At 49.4% G+C, this 22,401-nt stretch overlaps 1 protein-coding gene across 1 annotated transcript in view; it reads left to right on the forward strand.

Moving 5' to 3' along the window:
- Positions 1-22,401, forward strand: part of GALNT18 (polypeptide N-acetylgalactosaminyltransferase 18) — a 353,258-nt gene that overhangs the window by 180,402 nt on the left and 150,455 nt on the right. Inside the window, exon 3 of the mRNA XM_086340033.1 lies at positions 2,064-2,230. Within this exon, the coding sequence (XP_086196159.1) occupies positions 2,064-2,230 (167 nt within the window). The remainder of the gene's footprint in view (positions 1-2,063; positions 2,231-22,401) is intronic.

The raw sequence follows: 22,401 nt of genomic DNA on the forward strand, positions 1-22,401 counted from the left end.
AGTGACTTAGCAGCAGCAGATGAGCTTAAGGAGACATCCCAGCCTTTCTCCTTCATTCAGCCTTTCTCCCTCATCCTCCTCATCTCTTCCTCCCTTCACTGCAGTTACCTGAGCTGGCTCCCTCCATCACCTCCTCTCTAGTCGCAACTCTGTCCCCTCGACCCCGAGGGCCTTTGCACCTGTGGTGTGCCAGGTGATTTCTGACCCAGCCTCTCCCCTCATAGAGCCCTTCCCTGACCGCTCCTAGAACAGCTGCCAGGGCACCACACTGTCCTCTAACACCACATTACTGTTCATTTCGGCTTTTGTATGAAATTGTATCATTTGTTTGCTCCCATGTTTGCCTGTTTTCCACTTCAGAGCACAAGTTCCATGAGGACAGGCACTTTGTCCTTGTTGTTTTAACCCTGAATGCAATACCCACCTCATGGAAAAAAACTCAATAGATTCCATCAAATGCAAGAATGAACCAATTCTACACCAATCTGTTACCCTGATGGCTTTACTCACATCCTAAGTATGAAGCAGATTTGGATAAAACCTTGGTTCTTTCCCTTCCCCCATTCATTTTTTTCATGAGAGAAAAAAAGAGCTGGAAATAGAATGAGAGAAGTTTCTGTAAACTTCTGGTAACCATAGAGATAGTGATTTTAGTTTATTAATCTCCTGCTCTTAAGCAGGCTGGGGCCCCACTGTGATTTCTGCAAAATTGCTCAGCGCTGGTTATCCTGCAGCCTTCCTCATTAAGGAAGAGCAGGCCCATCCCTATCCTGCAGCACTTTAATTACAACGAGCAGAAGCCCTGTGCTATTATGCTCATTATTGCATTATTATGCTCACCTGACTGTACCTCCCACTTTGGAGCAGTGCGACACCGTCACCAGCCCTGAACCCCTGGAACCTTTGGTGGCCGATAGTGGGAGCAGGCAGCCTCCACTCTGAGCTGAGGACCGAGGTCAGGGCCACAGTTGCTGCTCTCTCCTTTCATTCAGCTGTCCTGAAGATGGGAGCTCAGTGCCCTCTGGAACAGTATCTAGTGTCAGCCAGAGAAGGGCACCAGCAGTGGTTTCCCATCTACAAAGTCAATGCTTACAGGAGAAAGAATTGACATGCCCTTGGGAGCAATGACATTCCTTATTGTCTGGCCTCGTGATGGGGTCTAATTTTAGGGTCTCACGTTCCTCTTCCCATGGAGAGCGGCATGCAGACTTTTGTGATTTTGCCTCACGTCCTTTGGATAAGAGACCTCCAAATGGACCTCCAAATGGGTTTCAATGGAGCTAGGGAGGAAATGGGACAATTAGGGGCAGTCTCTCACCTGACCACTTCTCCTTGAAGGGAGAGCCTTGGTGTAGAACTAAGAAGACCAGAGTTGAGGTTTCATCTTGGCAGCTGACACATGGTGGGGACCTAGCCTCTCTGAGCCTTAGCATCTTTATCTGTGAAATGAGGTCCGAATTGTCTTTCTATTCCTCTATCATGGTGAGACTCTGCCTCTGGTTTCCACCTGTTTCTGGAGGCTCGATCCATAAGATGAAAGAGCCATAAGAGAGGCTCTAGGCAGCATTCCTTCTGGAGTGAGGCAGAGTGGATTCTGGCAGGAGTCTCTGGAAGGAGACATGTTTTTCTCCTGAAGCAGGTCATCTAAGGTCTGGCCTCATTTAAGCATTGGCTGTCATTTTGGAAAAACTAAGATTTTCTTTTGGTTGCATTTCCCATCCTATTGGATTTAGAAATACAGTGTCATTCTTCCAGTAAGCATTTGGTGACAGCCTGCTGGGTTCCAGGCCCTGTACCAGGGTCTAGTGATACAACTGTTCATCTGGGAGAGTTGTTGACAAATTCAGACTCTGTAGTGGGGCATACGGGTTTCAGTGGTTGAGGGTCTGTCTGCTGTGCACTTTGTGATTATCTTAAGTATATCAAAGAGAAGACCCCAGGGGAGAATCTGGACTCCTGAGCTTTCCAGCAAAGCTGGAGCCAAGACATGGGCGGGCCGGCACCTGGGGCGACCCCCGCTGAGTCAGTGACCTATCTAAGAGCCTGGCTGCTCTTCTTTCCAGGTGCCGCAACCTCTCGTTCCCCGACAGCCTCCCAGAGGTGAGCATCGTGTTCATCTTTGTCAATGAAGCACTCTCCGTGCTGCTGCGCTCCATCCACTCGGCCATCGAGCGCACACCTCCACACCTGCTCAAGGAGATCATCCTGGTGGATGACAACAGCAGTAACGGTGAGTGCCCAGCTCGCTGCCCTGTGCGGGCGTCTCAGCCTCCGTGCTTCTACAGGCTCTCCATGGCTCTTCCTTCTCTGGGATGTTGGCTCCTAGAGGAGAGGTTCATGAAGTTCATGAAGGTTCAGTCCATAGTTGCACTCTCTTCACGTTCCGGAGGGGCCTGGTCCCCAAGCTTTTCCTCGATGGCTGTCAACTCTCCCCTTCAACATCCTGGTGCATGTGATGAGATAAACAGCCATGACCTCCACCCCCTCCATATACGCAGTGAGCCTTTCCGGTGACTCCTTTCTGTGAAGCATCATTCCGTTTTGCTCTGTGCCTTGGCCTTTGCCCAGAAGATTTTTCATTGACGTTGTCCTAGGTGGTGGCGACGGTGGAAGTGTTGATGGTGCTGGTGTTGGTCATAGTGGTATTGATGCTGAGGATGGTAGAAGATGTGAACTGCAATGACAGCAACAGAGCTGTTGAAAGTCTAGCTTTTTTTCTGCATCCCCTGCTCCACATTCCATCTGACCTGAGCAAAGCCCCAGGCGACCTGCAATCCCTTGTTGAAGCCCTCACAGCACTTCTCCCTTTCTCCAGCTACTACCAGGTGCCTCTTTCCCTTGGTACATATTCCATGACTTCTGATTCTTCCCATATATACCGTCTCCATAATATTTTCTGAACTTAGAGACCTTGCACTGAGACAGTTTGAGAACCAGCTCTCCTGATAGGAGCTTTAATATGAATGTGCTATAGATAATACAACCTGGTCACAGGAGCACAGTCATTGGGCTTGTTATCTTTAGCATTTTCTCTGATGTCAGGTAGTAAATTTCCCAGTGAATCCATTGCTGTAATGAGAAGTTCAGATGAGCAATTTGTATTTTGTTATCAATTAAAGCTGAAACCTATCAGATAATTGAAATATTTTTAATCTCTATAAGCAAATTTTCTGTTTCATTTTATATCGTGCAGTAAGAAGTGTAGTGTGGTGTAGAAAGAAGGGACTTCTAGAGCTTTCTGAAGGGCAGTGCTTATGCATCATGTGACTCTCATCATTCCGTGGATGTGAAGGAAGGAAAAGGTGCCTCGGATGGCAGCAGGTAGGCAGAGGAGGCTTAAAGGTGATGGCCTTGTGAGGGAGACCTCGAGTAGGGAGACCTACCTATGCAGCTACCTGCCTGGCTCCAAGGAGTGGATGCTGAGAAAGCTCCCACTCCCCAGTGGCTAACACTGCAATTTTGTGACTAGCCTGCTCATGAACCCTATCTTGCTCCAGCAAGGCCATCTGTTCTCTTGGCCTCTTACATTGTCAGGAGGCAAGGGATGGAAGAGCCGTCCTTCCAAGGGTGATGGTATCCCCCAAGCAAGAGGCATCCCCAGGCTCCATCCCACCCTGCTGCTGCTGCTGCTGCTAAGTTGCTTCAGTCGTGTCCGACTCTGTGCGACCCCATAGACAGCAACCCACCAGGCTCCCCCGTCCCTGGGATTCTCCAGGCAAGAACACTGGAGTGGGCTGCCATTTCCTTCTCCAATGCATGAAAGTGAAAAGTGAAAGTGAAGTCACGCAGTCATGTCCGACTCTTCATGACCCCATGGACTGCAGCCTACCAGGCTCCTCCATCCATGTGATTTTCCAGACAAGTGTACTGGAGTGGGGTGCCATTGCCTTCTCCATCCCACCCTACCTCCTCTCATCACAAAACGGAGAACAAAACATCAAGAAGAAGGAAATCTTGGGGTCTTTCATTTCATTCCCATGGTAAAAACTTTATTGTGGCCTGAAGGATGCTGTTTTGTCATTAATTCTTGTGGGAAAGAGGGGGAAAACTGAGATTGAGAAATTTAGATAAGGAAAGTGAGCTACATATAGAAGGTTTCATATTTGAATTTAAATGATTTGGACTTAATTTTCTAAATGGTGATAACCATATTTTGGTAAGAGGAGTTATACAGTCAGGACTGGGCAATGAAGGGCTTTGGATGTGTTTTATATCATTGTTTGGGGGAAAGAGACATCTTGAAGAAGGGAACTAGATGCATCGTAATTGCAGCCATATAGCAAGAAATTAAGGGGCCTGGAGCTGTGTTGGGTGTGGGGCCTGAGGGCGAGATATGAGCCTGAGAGGTTTTATAAAGGAAGCATCTATTGGATCTCTTGACTGAGAGAAGGCCAAAGGAGGGCTGGTAAATGATGACTCAGTCTCAAACCAGGGTGACAGAGGATGGTGGTCATTCCCAGGATAGGGGGCAGGAGGAAGAGTGGGTGGGTTCTTCATCAGATCAGAGATGGGGGGCATTTAAACCCAAAGCTCTGGGAAGTATTGAGTTGATGGCATAGTTAAGCACCTTGGTGATGATTACACAAGGCTACACTTGACAAAATTCCACAGGACTACAAGCACACACCCAGATGACTGCACATATTCCTGAAAAGACTTGGAGAAGCTTTGTGATGTTGGTAATGTCAGTGTCCTCATTTTGATATCATACTATAGTTGTGTAAGATGTTAACGTTGGGGGAGGCTGGGTGAAAGGTTCATGGGACCTCCTTGTGTACTTCTGTGTACTTTCCTGTGAGTCTGTAATTACTTCAAAATACAAATCAAGCAAAAGCCTTCCCAGAAGATTCTAACCCAGAAAGTTTGTGATGGAATCTGACCATCTCTGCTTTTCAGAGCATCCTTGACTATTCTGTTACACAGCTCTGGTTGAGAATCTCTGGTTTAACAAATAGGATGCATGTGCTGAGTTCCAGTGCATGATGTGAAGGGAAAGAACTCTCAAGTCCGAAGTCATGGGTTCTAGGACCCTCTCCATTATGGGTGAGTGACCACAGAAACTTTCCTCAACCTCTCAGAGTCTCAGTTCCTTCCTCTGTAAACAGGGATGGTTATCCTCCCTTGCTTACCTCACCTGCCTGACATGGTCAAGGATCTCACTGTGAGTTGAGCAACCATCATCATTACCCCTCTCCAGCCCCCACCTCCGTTCCCAGGAGACTGCATCACAGATGGCCAACCGCACACTGGAGCCTGATAAGAAAGTATGGGGACACGAATGGGGAGTCTTGTACACACATTAATTACAGCTTTTGGTTGGGAGGAAAGGATGGAAAACTGAAGAGGAGAGAACAAAAGAAGTAGAAGTTTGAGAGGATGCTGAGGATAAGGTGTTTAGGAGTCAGGAGGAAGAGAGTTAGATGATAGAGACAGAGAGGGAATGGCCAGGTGAATCTGGAGGGCAAGCCAGACTCTGAGGACAAAGAGAATTTCAGAAACAAGCCACCTCTTTGACTAAGCCCAAGGCATTCAAAGGGCTCCCCTTGTGGCTCAGCTGGTAAAGAATCCGCCTGCAATATGGGAGACCCGGGTTCGATCCCTGGGTTGGGAAGATCCCCTGGAGAAGGGAAAGGCTTACCAACTCCAATATTCTGGCCTAGAGAATTCCATGAGCTGTATAGTCCATGGGGTTGCAAAGAGTAGGACACGACTGAGTGACTTTCACTTTCACAGGCAAGTGGAAGGACACAGAGTCTAGGAAGAAGCCATTAGATCTGAGGGGTGCAGAGCATGGAAATCTTAGTGGGGAAGGGTGGGGGTGGGGCTGCAGAAGCCAGATGAAGAGTAGCTGGAAGGTAGATGCTTCCATCAGGGATGTTGACTGCGAAGGAGAATCAGGAGCCAAGGAGGAGCTGGAGCGATGTTTTCCACCGATTAACCATGGTCTGCGGTCATGACCCAGGATGACAGGCCTAGTCATACACATACACATGCACACACAATTGAAACGAAACTTTCAAGAGACAATAGTTAACTCCTATAATGTGCAAGGCTCTCTGATTCGCTCTACTGTAATTTGGCCTATGTTATTCATTTCTATTGTCTTCTATTATACTGTGCTGTGTTAACGTTGTGTTCCTCTCTTTTTGAAAGGCAGATTGTTCTCGTGACTCTGACTGCACATTGGAATCGCTTGGAGGGCTTTTAAGAAATCTAGGGGTGTCATGCCTTAGCTCTAGTAATTTAATTGCTCTGGAGAGGGAACATATGAGGCCCTTGGTCTGGGGAGGACGCGCCTGAGGCAAAAGTGAGGACAGCCTCTGAGAAGGGAGGAGAGGATGGAACCCAGAGCATAGAAACCGGGCTTGCCTCTGGGAAGAAAGAGCAGATGGGCGAATGGGAAGGGAGCTGGAGGCAATGAAGGGTTGGCCCCTGTGGGGAAAGGGCTGGAGATCTGACCAGTAATGGGTCTCCCTGAGACCAGCCTGCTCTGAGCTCTCAAGGAGGGGCAGCCGAGACATTGAGACTGTGGCTCTTGGAGGAAGGGAGCCACCTCTAGCCTTAGCCGAGGGCTGCCCTGAGGGCCCAGCCTGACGGAGAAGGTGGCTCTGGCCGTATCCTTGGAGGACTCCCTCTAGGGTATCAGCCCACTCAGCACCGGACTTTCATTGATTTGACATCAGGCCAACTCAGCTCAGCTAACATTCATAGGGTGCCCAGCCTGGGCCAAGGGCGTGGAGGGAGTGATGGGTCAGATCCAGTCCCTGCCATCAAGGAATCCTGTGATTAAAAGCCAAGTGGGATGAGACATAACAGGACTTGGTTTCCGGTCTCAGTTCTGCCACTTGCCAGCCACGAGCCTTTCCTGTGGTTTTCTTTTGTGCCCTGTGTAGCCATCAGGCTTTGCCCCTCCCTGTCTGCTCGATGGTCACCGAGGACACTCGGTAATAAGGGTGAACGTGCCGCAAGCTGCAAAGAGAGCACTAAGGAAGAGTTAAAATGAGAGCACTAAAACAACAACGTTAATAGCTGCTGTGCGGCCCCCAGTTAGAGGCAACCCAGGCTTTTCTTTCTTCGCGAAATAAGTGTGCCCTGGTGAGAAGAGCCAGAATTCACATTAGGCCAGCTATTTAGTTCCAGTTCTTTCTAGCTTCTTCCCAGCTGTGTGTTCTTAACTTCTGTGAACCCTATTTTCCTTATCTATAAAATTGAGGTGTCTAATTCTTATCTCTGGGATTGTTTGGAGGCTTGAATGAGATAATGCAGGATGGAAGAGATGCTGGTGTTTAAAACTCTAAGTGAAGCCTGAAGCCGGAGGACTGAGCTTCCAGAGACTGTCTACAAGGTGGTTGTCACAGGTTCTGTATGTGCTGGTGCCTTGTGTTCCCCAACTGCCCCCAGACCCCCAAGGGCACCTTTGCTTTGGGGTCAGCCTTGTGTTTTCACACACACAAAAACAGGGCAGTCGATCACTACTTTCTTCATCCACGCCACTCGAGACCTTTATCTTTGTCCCGGAAGTCAAGGACTGAAGTTTCTGTGGGTGGTCCTTGTGTAGGACTTGGAGTCCCTGTCCTTCGCCACCTTGGCCATTTCCTGCACAAGCTCCACTCTTTCAGGGGCTGGCACCTGTGTAGGGTGCCGTCAGTCCTCTAAAGTGGCCTCAGACGGAGAATTATACCAGGCACATTCTTGATTCAGGACATTTGCACTTGCTTCCGCTGGTGACGCTAATGGTAAAGAACCCATCTGCCAATACAGACATAGGTGAGCTCGATCCCTGGGTCAGGAAGATCCCCTGGAGGAGGGCATGGCAAGCCACTCCAGTATTCTTGCCTGGAGAATTCCATGGACAGAGGAGCCTGGTGGGCTACAGTCCATGGGGTCGCACAGAGTTGGACACACTGAAGCAACTTAGCATGCACACACTCCCCTGCCTTTTGGAACGCTCTTACCCTCTGATACTGCACCACTTGTTCCTTTACCCCTTCAAATGTTGCAAATGACACATTATTAAAATGGCAGCCTTAACCTCTGTCTCTCTTCATCCCTTCAGCGCTTCTTTTCTTCGACAGTATCTGTCACCTTCTGGTACACTGTACTCACTTAGTTACTCTCCCTTATTTATTTGTACATTTTCCCTCCACTAGTATGCATGTTCCATGAAGACAGGGACATTTGTTTTGTTCATTGCTGTGTCCCCAGCACCTACAATGGTGCTTGATTCTTGTAGGTGTTCAGTAAATATTGATTCAGTGAAAGAATGCATGTGGATTCTGTAGCCTGAGGCAAGGCTTGGAATCTGCACATCAATAAGCACCCCAGAGCATTCTGATGCAATGGGACCTTCTCCGGGAATCACAGTTCTAATTCTGTCTCCCATCATCCTGAGTGCTGCAGCTGAGGAGCCTGGGACAGCAGGCACTTCAGAGCCTCCAGGGCTAGCCTGGCAGTAGGCACTGCTGGGTGGAGTATGTCTTCCTGGGGCGGGGCCCTTGGGACCCTTCTGCTGCATCCTAGGGAGATGGTAGGAATGGGGAAGGGGTGCAGCGCAGAAGGGGAGCTTCTTTTGCGGTTACACCGTCATGGCCTGACCTCAGGTTCTACGCATGGAGTCAGATGGCCAGCCTGAGCCTCCTCTCTTCCATGTTACCCAGCCCCTGCAGGCGTTCCTGACAGTGGCTGCCAGGCTGCCTGCCCTACCACTCTAAGGCAGTGTCTCAAAGCAATGGTTGGAACACAACTCAGAGCCTCCTGGTTTTAATTACTGTGCTTTGCAGTGAATCCCAATGGGCCAATGTCTTTAGCTGGGACTGAGTGATTCAACCTTTATAGACCTTCAGAGGAAAGGAAGCACCAGGACTTGCAGCTGATAAAATCATCTCTGCCTTTGATTCTTGGCTTTCATTCACTTGATCGTTCACTTCATTCATTCGTCCCCTCAACAGGTTTTTAATGGCCACATACTTTGTGCCAAGTACTCTAACTCACAGCTAAACATTTACCTCCACATCACCCACCCCACACACATTGTGAACATTCTCATGAGACTCAGGTATTCAGCACATGGCCCAGAACAGGTGCTCGATGAACATGAGCCCTTTCCGGCTCTCTCACCAGCTGCCCCAGAGTCACCCCATCCCACAATCCAGCTACCCCCACTGCTTTTGCTGTGCTCAGTTTCTCTGTTTCCTTTCTTAACTCATGTTTTCTTTTAATAAAGTTGAAAAATCAGGCAGTCTTCTTTCATGCTACTTGAAATTGCAAAATGAGTCTGAATTTTGTGACTAAAAGCACATCAAAGCCATGGTGATATCAAATATTCTTTTAAGCATCTCGTTCCCTGGAGATTTTGGTCAGCACGTGGTTGGCAGTGACTTGCCCAGCCCACACCAGCCTGATGCTTGTGCTCTTCTCTTGCCTTTCAACAAGAGAATGGCCAATTCCCAGCACCTCGAATGCTTCAGCTGGGATTGAGCTGTCTCCTGGGCAGTGGATAGCCTTCGCCCGGGATCCAGCCTTCACACTGGCCATGTTTGCTCAAAGCCTTCCACACCTTCTGGCAGGAGGAGGCTTAGAAGTATGCAGGCCTTGAGATACAGGCCAAACGGACTCTCCCCCTGGTTGCTTGGATGGTAAAGAGTCTGCCTGCAATGCAGGAGACCTGGGTTCGATTCCTGGGAAGATCTCCTGGAGAAGGAGATCCACTCCAGCATTCTTGCCTGGAAAATCTCATGAAAGGAGAAGCCTGGCGGGCTATAGTCCATGGGGTCACAAAGAGTCGGACGTGATGACTGAGTGACTAACACTTTCCCCCACCACAGTGTCAGGAGGCAGGCAGGCTGACAGGCCAGCCCCAGCTGGCTCTCTGGAGGGAACCAGTGTCTGCATCAGGCAGAGACTGGCCAGGGCCCCACAGTATGTGAGTGGCAGAGGCCGGGTGGGACCTCGGGTCTCCTGACTCCTGCCAAGGCTCGCTGCTCAACTCCACACTGTGTCCCTGCTTGGTCCAGTGGCCAGTCTTTCTGCTGTCTGCACTGTACATGGACATGTGGCCCACGGCCAGGCCCCTCAGGCTTGCTCACTGTGACTGTGGGACCTGCTTAGTCGTCTTCTGGGAATGACACTCATCCCTCCCCTCCAGCCCCTTTGCCAGCTCCGGGCTTCAGGGTCCACTCCCAGGCCACTGCTTCCAGGCAGTCTGGCATCACTCTGTGCTACTCCCCCTGCTGGCTGGATCAGGTTTGTGCCAGAGACTATTCTAAGAAACTTTTCATAAATTAATCAGCACTCTGTGGCAATGGTAAGGACCATGATTAATATCATTTTATATAAGAAGGAAATAGGCACGAAAGAGTTGAGGAACGTGTCCAGAGTCACACAGAGGTAGAGTTTGCACCTAGGCTGTCTGGCCTCAGAGCCTGCTGCACCCTGGACTATTAAACAAGGCTGCCTCTGGTGCACTGTGGGTTTCTGACTCGAATTTTACCCTCATTCTCTTACCTCCATACACTCCACAAAGAGAGATGTTTGGCAGCAGGGTGAGTGAAGGAGGAGGTGAAGAAGGCCCTGAAGAGAAGGTGTGGCCATCTCCTCAGCTGGAGCTCTGCCCTGGGCTCGGTAAGAAGGAGGGACATTGCGCAGAGGCTTCTAGGCTCAGAGTTGAGAGGTAACAGGTGGAGTTGGCAGCCGTGCTTTAGGTCACCTTGTGAGAGGGAGTCAGCTTCATGTTTTCTTTGAAATAGAGGAAAGTTGATATGCTTGTGTGTGCACACATATATGTGCATGTGAACACATGTGGATGAGTGGGTACAAACCTGTGCGTGTGCATTTATACATGTGATCATGTGTAAGTGCTGTGAGCAAGCACGTATGTACCTGGTGTCTTAGTCCGTCTGGGCTGCTGTAACAAAACACGGTGATCTGAGTGGCTTAAACAGTAGGGGTTTACTTCTCATGTTCTGGAGTCTGGGAAGTCCAAGATCAAGGTACTAGCAGATTCAGTGTCTGCTGCTGAGAGCCTGCTTCCTGGCTCATAGACAGCTGCCTTCTCTCCGTGTCCTCACATGGCCCTCCTTGGTGCCTGGGTGTGGAGAGAGCTAAGCTCTGGTGTCTTCTCCTCTTCCTATAAGGGCACTAATCCCATTATGCGGGCTCCACCCCTGTGACCTCCTCTAAACCCAATTACCTTCCAAAGGGCCCACCTTCAGGTACCTTCACCTTGGGGGTTAGGACTTGAATATATGGTTCTGGGGACACATGCATTCAGTCCACAATGCTGGGCTTGTGTGTGCACATGTGAGCTGAGGTGTGCAAGTCCCCACCCACTGTGGTTTAGCCCCTTCCACCACTACCCAGGACATCTTCAGAATCCTGCTGAATGATAGGTTATTGTACAACTGTGAATCATTGTTATTTTTAATTGTTGGTAAGAAAACCACAGTGTAGTGACAAAATAGAATCAGAGCTGCCAGCTTGCTTGCCACCAGCTGCTGGGTCCCCCTGCACTTCCCGGAAAGCCCCCATCATCCCTTGGCCCAGAGCCTGCCTAATCATTGTTTAATGTTTCAAAGATGCTGTCCTACACGAGAGATACTCATTCCAGGCTGTAAAAATACCAACAGCTTTGTGTGCAGCTGGAATAATTGCAAAAATTAAAAAAGCAGAGAAAAAGAGTGGTCCAACAGTATTGTGCTTTATGGAGCTTAAAGAATCCCATATAGCTAATCTAATTACAGCCAAGGCTCAGGCAGCTTAAAGGTGTTTATACAACCAGGCATGTGGGCCGTCAGCCAGCTCAGCAGAAGGCTGCTTGTCACCACCCACCCCTGTGCCTTTGACCAGTGTGACTTCAGGGTCATGCCCACATACCCAGGAGCTGATACCCAGCAACCTCGAGATGGAGGCGTGGGTGCGTGCTAAGCCACTTCAGTCACGTCTCTTTGTGACGCTATAGACTGTAGCCCACCAGGCTCCTATGTCCATGGGATTCTCCAGGCAAGAGTACTGAAGTGGGTTGCTACGCCCTCCTCCAGGGGTCTTCCTGACCCAGGGATCGAACCCACATCTTCTGTGTCTCCTGAATTGGCAGGCAGATTCTTTACCACTAGTGCCACCTGGGAAATAGCTGGTCCTGAATCCTACAAGAGTCCTGGAGGCTCTCACTGTTGCTCCTTATGCCTGGGGCTGCCTCTCCCTGACAAAATTCATCCTTCATCACCAGCCTGAGAGTTACTCTTGGCTGTGGCCACAGATTCGTGTCTTCGCATGTCATCCGGCAGCACTCTCCTGAGGACACGGCTTACACGACTCGAGTTCCTGGCTGCTCTAAGCAGCACTGCCCACCCCTCCCTGCCTTCTCAGGCCCTGATCGTCAGACTGAGTCTGCTTTGGCCAGTGGCTGTGGGGGTAGAAGGGAGTCAGATAACTATCTCTGGCAGATTCCCTCACGTTAGCATCTGGTCACACCCCACATGGTCCTGGGGTTGTGCCCTTCACCAGGGCACCCAGCTGAGAGTCATCAGTCCCCTGCAGGGATGCAGCCTTGTTCAAATACTCCCCGAGGGCCTGGATCCGCATCTCTTCCTGGCTAGCCCTCTTCCTTGAGAGATTGAACCCTGTTCCCTGTACCACCAGGTGCTGGGGTCCCACTCTGCTGGTTTGCTCCACCTTCCTTCCTGCATCCTGGGGGCTGGGACCTCCCACTGATAGGCCGCTCCACCTGAAACCATGTGCTCAGTTGCTTAGTTGTGTCCGACTCTTTTACAACTCCATGGACTGTAGCCTACCATGCTTCCATGTCCAGAGGATTTCTTCAGGCAAGAACACTGGAGTGGGTTGCCATTTCCTCCTCCAGGGTTATCTTCCCTACTCGGGGATTGAACCCACTTCTCTTGAGTCTCTTACACTGGTAGGCAGATTCTTTACCACTGAGCCACCCAAAAGAGCATCCTTAGTCCGTGATGCCTCGGCGTGCCTGGCCCTGGGAACACTGCCTCTTTGTAGGCCTGCCCCAGACCTCTGTCAGTTTCTCCAGCTCTAACCTGTGTGGCTGTCAGCCACCTCTCTGTCCTCACCAGCCACTCTGTTGAGGCCCTGGCATGTCACACAGCTGAGCCTGCTTGAGTCTGGCTATGGTGTGGATGGGTGGTTCATCACCGTTTTGTGTTCCTTTGCCAATAAAGGAAACTGACTTCAGTAACCAGGAATTCCTTAAAATATTCCCCTGCTGACCAAGAACAACCCCAGGAGGGCAAAGTGCCTGCCTTCTCTGTAGCTCATGAGCCACCTGGAAGCAGTCTGCACAAGGGAGCTTTGGACCATTTTGCTTTACAGACTGGCCAAGGTGACCAGTATCTGGCTAACAAAGCCAGCAGGAACCAGATACCAATGGTGCTCTTCCTCTGGTCAGCTGGGTGGCCATCTGTCGACGGGGAAATTCCTGGAGCTGGAGCACTGAGCCAAGTGTGGGAGGACCCAGGAGAGGTGTCTCTTGCCCTCAGGTCAGGGGTCCTGCTTCCCGCAGCTGGGAGGCAAGCTGCCCTTGGCAAAGGCCAGGGACACACTGGCCCAGCCTGTGGTGCGGCCAGCAGGAAAGGTCTCCTTGTCCACTCCTGGCCCGCAGCCTATCTTGTTCAGCAGCTTGAAAAGACAAACTGGTGCTGAAGACAAGCCAAGCTGAACACCAGGCCATGCAGTGAGCTCACATCCCGCCCCTCACCCCCCACTTCCCAGTAGTGGAAAGCGCTCAAAGCACAATCAATCAAATACTGATAGCAAATCTATGGAGGGTGGAATGTCTTCTGGTGGGACTGGTTTCCTGAAAGACTACCCCAAACCACACAGTGACCCAAATGTCCTCCAGCATCTCCTGGGCCTGAGCGCTCAGCAAGAAGAGGTGTGAATGCATGAGAGTTGGCACCCACAGCTGGAGAGCCCGCTGCCACCCAGATCTGTCCTGCCTGTTAGCCTTCAGAGTCTGTGGGAGACCAGCACCCCCCGGTTGGATGTTGGGTGGGAGGTTATGCTGAAAATAATGCTGGGGGTGGGGGAAGCCAGTACAAATCACTGGGGCCAGGGGGTCCAATAGCAGGTATGGATTCACTGTGGCAGGGGCCGGGCATAGGGCTGTTTGGGTTTTGTTTTTATTTACCGGGGCCCTAATCTACTCTTGGGCTCATGCTCGGTCACTCAGTCATATCTGACTCTTTGGGACCCCATGGACTGTAGTCCATCAGGTTCCTCTGTCCAAGGGATTTTTCCAGGCAGGAATACTAGAGTGGGTTGCCATTTCTTTCTCCAGGGGATTTTCCTGACCAAGGAATCGAACCCACGTCTCCAGTATTGGCAGGTGGATTCTTTACCACTGAGCCATCTGGGAAGCCCAATCTAGACTCAGGGGCCCTAAATTGTAGAACAACTCCTTAAAAAAAAATTTTTTTTTTAGAGACTGCCTTGCTTGTCTGCTCAAGCCCATAGATACTTATTCCTGTTCTGTTCCGTAAGTCATGCACATGCATACATTTGGCAAACCAAGCCCCAGGCTCTAAGCTTGGCATAGGGGAGGCAGAGGTGAACTGGATGTGGTTCCCTACTTCAGGCGAGTTCTAGAGGATGGAAGCAAGTAGTACATACAGTCTATGGCTCTCTTTTGACGCTGATGCAAAAATGAGATTCTCATTTCTAGCTGTTTTTAAAAGCCCATATCTCAGGAGCTCTAGATGTAAGTCAAATTTTAGGGAGAAAGGGTCTGAACAGAAAGAAACCAGGGGGATGTGAGATCAGTGGGCAAGAAGGGTGAGTTGAGTAGCACTGATGGAAGGCTGGTTTATGAGACAGCACACAGTTGCCCTTTGACCCCGCCTGTGCTGCTGGAGTGGGGGCTTGATTTTTCATCTAACCAAGTAGGGCACACCCTACCAAGTAGGGTACCAGCACATATGGCTCCATTGATTTGTTCCTCCCTGGCCCCTGTACTATGACTTCCAGTGGCTTCCCCTGGCTTAGACGCTTTTCCACTGAGCCCCTGACCTGTGGTAGAGATGTGTGACCTAGCTCACTTTGTGGGTTCCTCCCCTACCTGGATGAGCTTCCCTTACGGGGCACTGGGCAGCTTGAAGCAAGCTAAAATGTAAATATAGCCCTAAAATGTAGTTCAAGGTCCTCATTTTACTGGAGGAAAAACTGAGATCCAGAGCAATGTCACACACCTGATCACTGGCATAGCCGGAGACTGACCCTGCTCAGTGCTTTGCTGACGGTACTCACACATTCATTCAACAAATGCTCAGGGAGCGTGAGGCATCACACTCAGCACCAATGATCCGAGGACAGGGGAGGAATAGTTTCCACTCCCAGAGAGCTCCCAGCCTAGGGCAGCTGATAAACCACAGACACAGCCATTATGCACAATGTAAAAATGTCTGCCACCTGTCACAAGTGAAGGGGAGAGTGCTGGGGGAGACCAGGGAGAGGTTTCAGTCATTCTGGGAAGTCTTCCTGGAAGAACTGGCATTTGAGCTGGGCCTTGGGGATTGAATGGGATTGAGGGGGTAAAAGACAAGCTGCCTTTTTTGGTGTGTGTCTCTAATTAGACTTTACGGAGGAGGAAATGGCAACCCACTCCAGTATTCTTGCCTGGGAAATCCCATGGACAGAGGAACCTGGTGGGCTACAGTCCATGGATTTGCAAAGAGTCGGACACAACTTAGCGACTGAACAGCAACAACTAGACTTTATGGAAGGTGACAGCATGATCATGTGTTGGGCATCTGATTTGATCCAAGCAATGTGCTAGGTACTTGTCGCACTGTATTCTTTAATTTTTCCAGTACTTTTACCCACTTTATAGATGAGGAAACTGAGACTCAGTAGTTACTTAGTCTGAACAAAAGTTTCTTCTTTGATTCCTTCTCTTTCCCACAAGGCTCGCACAGTGCCTTGTGCCCCACCAACACTCTGGTGATTCATTAGTGAATCTGATGATTGAATGAAAATGGAGACAGAGATGGGGGTAGAGCATTTGCAAAGTCATAGGGAAGGCAGCATCCTGCTTCCTTAGACAACATGGAGCTAAGGGCTATTTAGGATTTCGGTCATCAGAATAAATGTCTTCCCCTTTCATATATACACCCTGCCTCCACGCTGGTAGGTTCTTAGCCTAGGCAAATGCTATGTAATCAGAGCTACCATTTGTTTCTAAGCATCTTTGATGTGTTACTTTGTTTAATTGAAAGAACAACCAAATGAGGTAGGTATTGTGTTTTTTTTTTAATTTATTTTTAATTGAAGGATAATTGCTTTACAATATTGTGTTGGTTTCTGCCGTACAACAACTGTGAATCAGCCACAAGTATACATATGTCCCTTCCCTCTTGAGCCTCCCACCCACCTCCCACCCCATCACACCCCTCTAGGTTGTCCCAGAGCACCAGGTTGAGCTCTCTGTGTTTATACAACTTCCCACTGGCTGTCTGTTTTACATATGGCAGTGTATATGTTTCAGTGCTACTCTCTCAGTCCGTGCCACCCTCTCCTTCCCCCGCTGTGTCCATGTCTGTTCACTGTGTCTGTGCCCTTATTCCTGCCCTGCAGATAGGTTCATCAGTACCGTTTTTCTAGATTCCGTGTATATGTGTTGTGCCGTGTGCTCAGTCGTGTCTGACTCCTTGTGACCCCATGGACTGTAGCCTTTCAGGCTCCTTTGTTCATGGAATTTTCCAGGTAAGAGTACTGGAATGCGTTGCCATTTCCTACTCCAGAGGATCTTCCTGACCCAGGAATCAAACCTGTATCTCCACATTGCAGGCACATTCTTTACCCACTGAGCCACTGGAGCTTTATGATATTTTTCTCTTTCTGACTTGCTTCACTCTGTATGACAGGCTCTAGGTTCATCCACCTCACTAAAACTGACTTAAATTTGTTCCTTTTTATGGCTGAGTAATAGCCCGTTGTATATATGTACCACACCTTCTTTATCCATTCATCTCTTGATGGACATCTAGGTTGCTTCCATGTCTTGGCTGTTGTAAATAATGCTGCAATGAGCAGTGGTGGATTGTCTTTTTCAATTATGATTTTCTCAGGGTATATGTCCAGTAGTGGGATTGCTGGGTCACATGGTAGTTGTATTTTTAGATTTTAAGGAATCTGCATACTGTTCTCTGTAGTGGCTGTATCAATTTACATTCCCACCAACAGTGCAAGAGGCTTCCCTTTTCCCCACACCCTCTCCAGCATTTATTGCTTGTGGATTGTTTGATGACGACCATTCTGACTGATGTGAAGTGATACCTCTTTGTAGTTTTGATTTGCATTTCTCTAATAAGGAGAGATGTTAAGCACCTTTTCATGTGTTTATTGGCCATCTGTATGTCTTCTTTGGAGAAATGTCTGTTTAGGTCTTCTGCTCATTTCACAGACGAGAGCATCAAGGCTTGGAAAAGCTACAGATGACACAGCTAAGAAACGCAGAGCCAGCATCTGAACCAAGTTGGATCTGGCTGTAGAACCTGAGCACTTAACCTTGTCACTGTATTCAGGGGTCCTAAACTCATTTACCCATCAAGGCTGGATAGATAATGTGAATGGAGGAGGTGAGGCAATGAGGACTGGTGGGGACGGTGGTGAACAAGAGAATGAGCTCAAGTTCAGCTCAGAGAGGCAGCCAATGCTGGGTGTAGCCTATTCCTAGCCTGCAAGACCTGCTGACTTTTTTTCCAAGTTGGAAATAATACTTTCATGTTTGGTGGGCTGAACAAGCCACGTGGGCAGGTCAGATATGGTTGTATCTGGCTGTCTACAGCCTGATCATGTTCACTGCCAATCTGAGAAATAGAAGCTTCTCTAGAGGTGCTCTTTAACTCAGACATCCTTAGTGAGAACCTCATCTCACACTCACTCCCTCTCACATTTGCTGGTTCCCACATCTCAGAAAGCAGCCAGTCCAGGTAGGCTAACCTAGAGAAGCCTTTGTGCAGTCTCCCTTCATTGCAGGCACAGTTTAAGAAATTCACAATGCACAGGCCACACGGGTGAGTTTCACTGATTCAGGGAGGCCCCTTCTGGGCTGATGGACCCTTTCAGTAAAGCATATGACCACGCAATCAAATTGTAGATTTTGTTCCTAGGTGATGGACTTGAATGCCATTCTTGGTGACATCCTTGCATCTTGAGACCTTGGACGCAACTTGCATTAGGTACCCTGGGACAGGCCAGTAGTGGGGGACAGGAGTGACCAGCACCCGGAAAGCTGACTAGGTCTAAGAGGAGCCAGATAGTGTGACAGTCATTTGGAGAGCGTGCCAGTCTGATCAGGCTCGTTGTAGCAGGACTCTCTCAGGGCAGGAAATGGGAGAGGAAACAGGGGAGGGAAGCAGGAGCACAGCCCCGCCCATGGGCCATCCCGGGGCGTGGGGGCTGTGGTTTGGATTTGCCACAGCTCACCAGCACTTACCAGCAGGCCTGATTCTCTCCCACCACATTAGTTCCATTTCTTGCATAGCCTGCAACCTGCAACCCTGAGGGAGTGTCTTGGAGTGTGTTTGTGGTCCGTGGGTTGATACTGTTCTGGTTGCCGTCTGGGAGTGAATAACCACAACATTTTGAAGCTGAATAAGACCCAGGGGGAAAAGAGCCTAGGCCTCCTGTTTGTCTCCTTGGGGGAAAGAAGTGTGGAGCTTTACAAACCCAAATCTTTAAACCCTTCCTCACCCAGTGAATTTGCTGGGTGACAAAAATGAATTAGAAATTAGATCAAGGCTCAGCACTACCATGGATTCTGAGCCAAATGGAAATTAACAAAAGCATCTTCAGCAGGGTTAATGGTGAAGGCAGGCTTCCTGCCTTGGCAGAATGTCCTGACTCAGGTCTCAGAGGGGGTTGATCGAAGGATCCTGTGGATGAGATCAGGAGGTTCAGAGAGAGTTCTTTACCCAGACAGTGGGGAGGAATTGACTTGTCATTAATTGATGCTCACAGATGGGACAGAAAATTCCAGTGATGCAGGGTATGTTTAATGCCAGACCAGCTGCCAGTGGTGCCATTGCCTTCTTCACCTGCCCCACAGTGCTGAGAGGCTGAAGAAAGGAACATTTTCTCCACCTTGAAAGAGGTTCCTGGTGAAGTCCCATAGATTGGAGTGTCTGCAAGCTTGTCCGTGTTGTCAAATTTCATTTGGCTTAAAACGTGAGAACTAATGCAGAGAATCAAAGAAAACAAGATTGTTTGCTGACTGCTCCTGACCGGAGCTGCTCAGGCATGAGGCTGGGGCATTGCCTGAAGTGATTGTATTTTCTCTGAAAAAACATTCAAGGCTGTTGTTTAATCTCTGTGGAGTGAGTCCCCACAATCTTAGATGCCCAGTTGCTGTCCTCTGAACCTGCGTGCTCCACATTCCTACATGGATCAGTCCAGCAGCGGGTGAGGTTACTCCTCCCTGAATTCCCAAATTCTTCATGGCAGGAAAAACCAATCCCATCCTCCCATTTCTCGGTTATTGGGTTTCTACAATATGCCAGGTGCATCCATGGGGGAGGGAGGGAAAGAGAAGAGAGAGAGAAGTGGGGGAGGTGGAGTGGCTGGGTAGGTGAATTGATGGATGGGTGAGTAGGTGGGTGGATACACAGGTGGGTGAGTGGAAGGTGGATAGGAAGATGAATGGATGGAATTGATGTTTTCCATTTTATGACACAGATATTTTATGCCCATTTTAGAGATGGAAGGAATTGAGGGTCAGAGGAGACAGTGGGTCACCACAGCTCTCACTGTAAGAGGGTGGCAGGACTAGGGCTTAAGCCCACATTTTTCAGCTCCAAGTTTGGTGTGTCCCCCTTCTCTTTTCCTATGTTGCCCACCGGGCTTGTTTGTTTGTTTTTGTATAGATGGCCTGCCGTATACCTAGAGACAGATCCACCTGGACTTGGACCAATTGCTTGTACAAACAGGTGGCCAGAAGGAGAATCTTCTCTTTTTTTTAATTCAGCAAATATTATTGATCACTGTGTAGGCAGAGTTCCAAGATGGAGCCCCAAGACTCCTGGCCTCTGGTGTGGACTCCAGTTGTTCAATCAAGCCCTCACCTGGATATTGCTGTGAAGGAATTTTTGCTGATGTAATTAAGGTCCACAGTCAGTTGGGTGGGTCTGACCTGAGTATTAATACAAGAGCCCTTTAACAAGCAGTTTCCTCTGGCTGATTGCAGAAAGGGAAGTCATAGAGATGCCCTCTGGAGACCTGAAACACTGGTGAATTTTAAATGGGGGAGAAGTATGATCTGACTGCTATTTTGGAAGATCTCTCTGACTAGTCTGTAGTCTGTGGTGAAGAGTTTGAGATACAAATGGAAGGAAGCAGAGGAATCATTTAGGAGGCTATCGCAATACTTCAGATCAGAGATAAGACCATGGATTTGATATATATTTGGATTTGCTGGTGATTGGATGAAGGGAGTGAAGGAGAAATGACATTCAGGTTTCTGGTTTGAATAATGGTGCTACTTACTGAGATGGGAAAGCAGAGAAGAGGAGAAGAACAGGTTTGGAGAGAAAGACCAAGCACTGAAGTTTGGATATGCTGAATGTGAGATGCCTTTGAGACATTCGAAAGAAGTTCTTAAGTAGTCATTTGGACACAGAGGCACCACTGAGTGGGGCCAATATCCAGGCTCAAGGAGGTCAGGACCAGGTGACCTGTCTTGGTGGCAGACCTGGCTCCATGCTCACTCCCTTGAAGAGAGACAGAATCCCCGGGCTACACAGGAAGGCTTCAAAGACCAGGGCCCAGACCTTGAGAGTAGCCTTCCCGCCTGGAGCCCCTGCTCCCATGCCGAGCCCAGGGTGCAGCCACACACCCAGAGTGGGGCATTCTGGGAAGGGGTGGCTCTGTCATGAAGCTGACATTCCAACAAGTTACTTCCATTGTTCTGGGCTAATAATAAGGGGCATTAAGCACCAAATTATATAAACCTAAAACTGCAGTCTAATGTTGTTAAGGGGCCTCAGGGAGGCTGGGAAGAATGAGTGTGAACAAGGAATCATCTGTAGGATGATCAAATCCCTGATTAAAATCACCTCCCAGGGTCAGTGGCCTCTAGAGAAAGTGGGGAACACCTCCGAATACTAATGGGGCATCTGGGACTCTGGAAGGATGTTTGATGGGGCCACCTCTTCCTTCTCTGGGGCTGCTCAGTGCAGGACGGGCTGGCGTGAAGAGAGGTCCCACAGGGAGCTCACCACGGGGCTCAGGCATGTAGCAGCAGCCTACACAGGGCCTAAGTCTTGTGTGGCAGGCCTGGCCCCAGCTTCTTCAGCTTTGCCTTGGAAGGGATGTTCCCCAGGTATCAGACCCTGAGACACAGATTCAATGGGAAGTAGTTTATTCAGGAAGTTCAAGATATACCAGCAGAATGGGGAGTTAAGACAAGGAAGGGAAGCAGATAAAAAAAAAGAGCATGTTATCAAGTCAAGCACCACAGTGGGCAGGTGGAGCTGAAACCTCCAGGGGAACTCTGGGAAATGGTATAAAACACATGCCCACAAATGAGAGGTGAGGGAACTAGGGTATTTATGTGCCAGCTCCCTTAAGTCATTGGTTCAGGGAGCTCTCGGGGCTGTTAGTCTCTAGCACTCCAGCCCCCGTGTGCTGAGGCAGAGCAGGCTGCTCTGTGAGTAAAGCCCTAGGGTAAATATTCTGGCACTTAGATGTGCGGGTGAGAGGAGCTCTGGAAAAGGATGAATCTCCAAGGATACGGCTGGGGCATCCACAGCATCCGCCACAGGGGCCATGATGCATATATTCTGATACTTTTAAAAGCTGCATTTCTAAAAGCCTGCGATGTTGACTCTGAGTCCTCACTGACCAAGCTGCAAGGCGTGCTGGGACCTCTGCGGCAGGTGAAGCTACCATCCAGCTCAAGCGAAACTAGGATGAGAGCATTTCCTGCCCTGTGAGGTTGACCTGCTACCCATTGGCAGAGCCCACTGTGCATCAAGACCCACTTCATTTTGTGTCTCTGTCCAGCAGATCTGTCAGATGGACAGAACCCCTGCAGGAAGCTGTAACTTGGGGGTGATATTGACTAACTTACAGGGCTTTCTAGGTCGTGCTAGTGGTAAAAAAAAAAAAAAAAAAAAAAAAACCTGCCTGCCGATGCAGGAGACACAGGAGATGTGGATTCGATCCCTGGGTGGGGAAGATCCCCTGGAGGAGGACATGGCAACCCACTCCAGTGTGCTTGCCTGAAGAATCCCATGGAGAGAGGAGCCTGGCGCGCTATAGCCCATGGCGTCGCAAAGAGTTGGACACGACTGAAGTGACTTAGCACGCACGCAGACTAACTTAGACTGGGGTAGGAATCAGAGATTCCCAGCTTCAGGAGTTTTGAAACACAATCCAAGCTAC

Source organism: Bos grunniens, chromosome 15 (genome assembly GCF_055505025.1).
Source record: "Bos grunniens cultivar Pamir isolate PY7600 chromosome 15, Bosgru_T2T1.0, whole genome shotgun sequence".
NCBI classification, from domain to species: domain Eukaryota; kingdom Metazoa; phylum Chordata; class Mammalia; order Artiodactyla; family Bovidae; genus Bos; species Bos grunniens.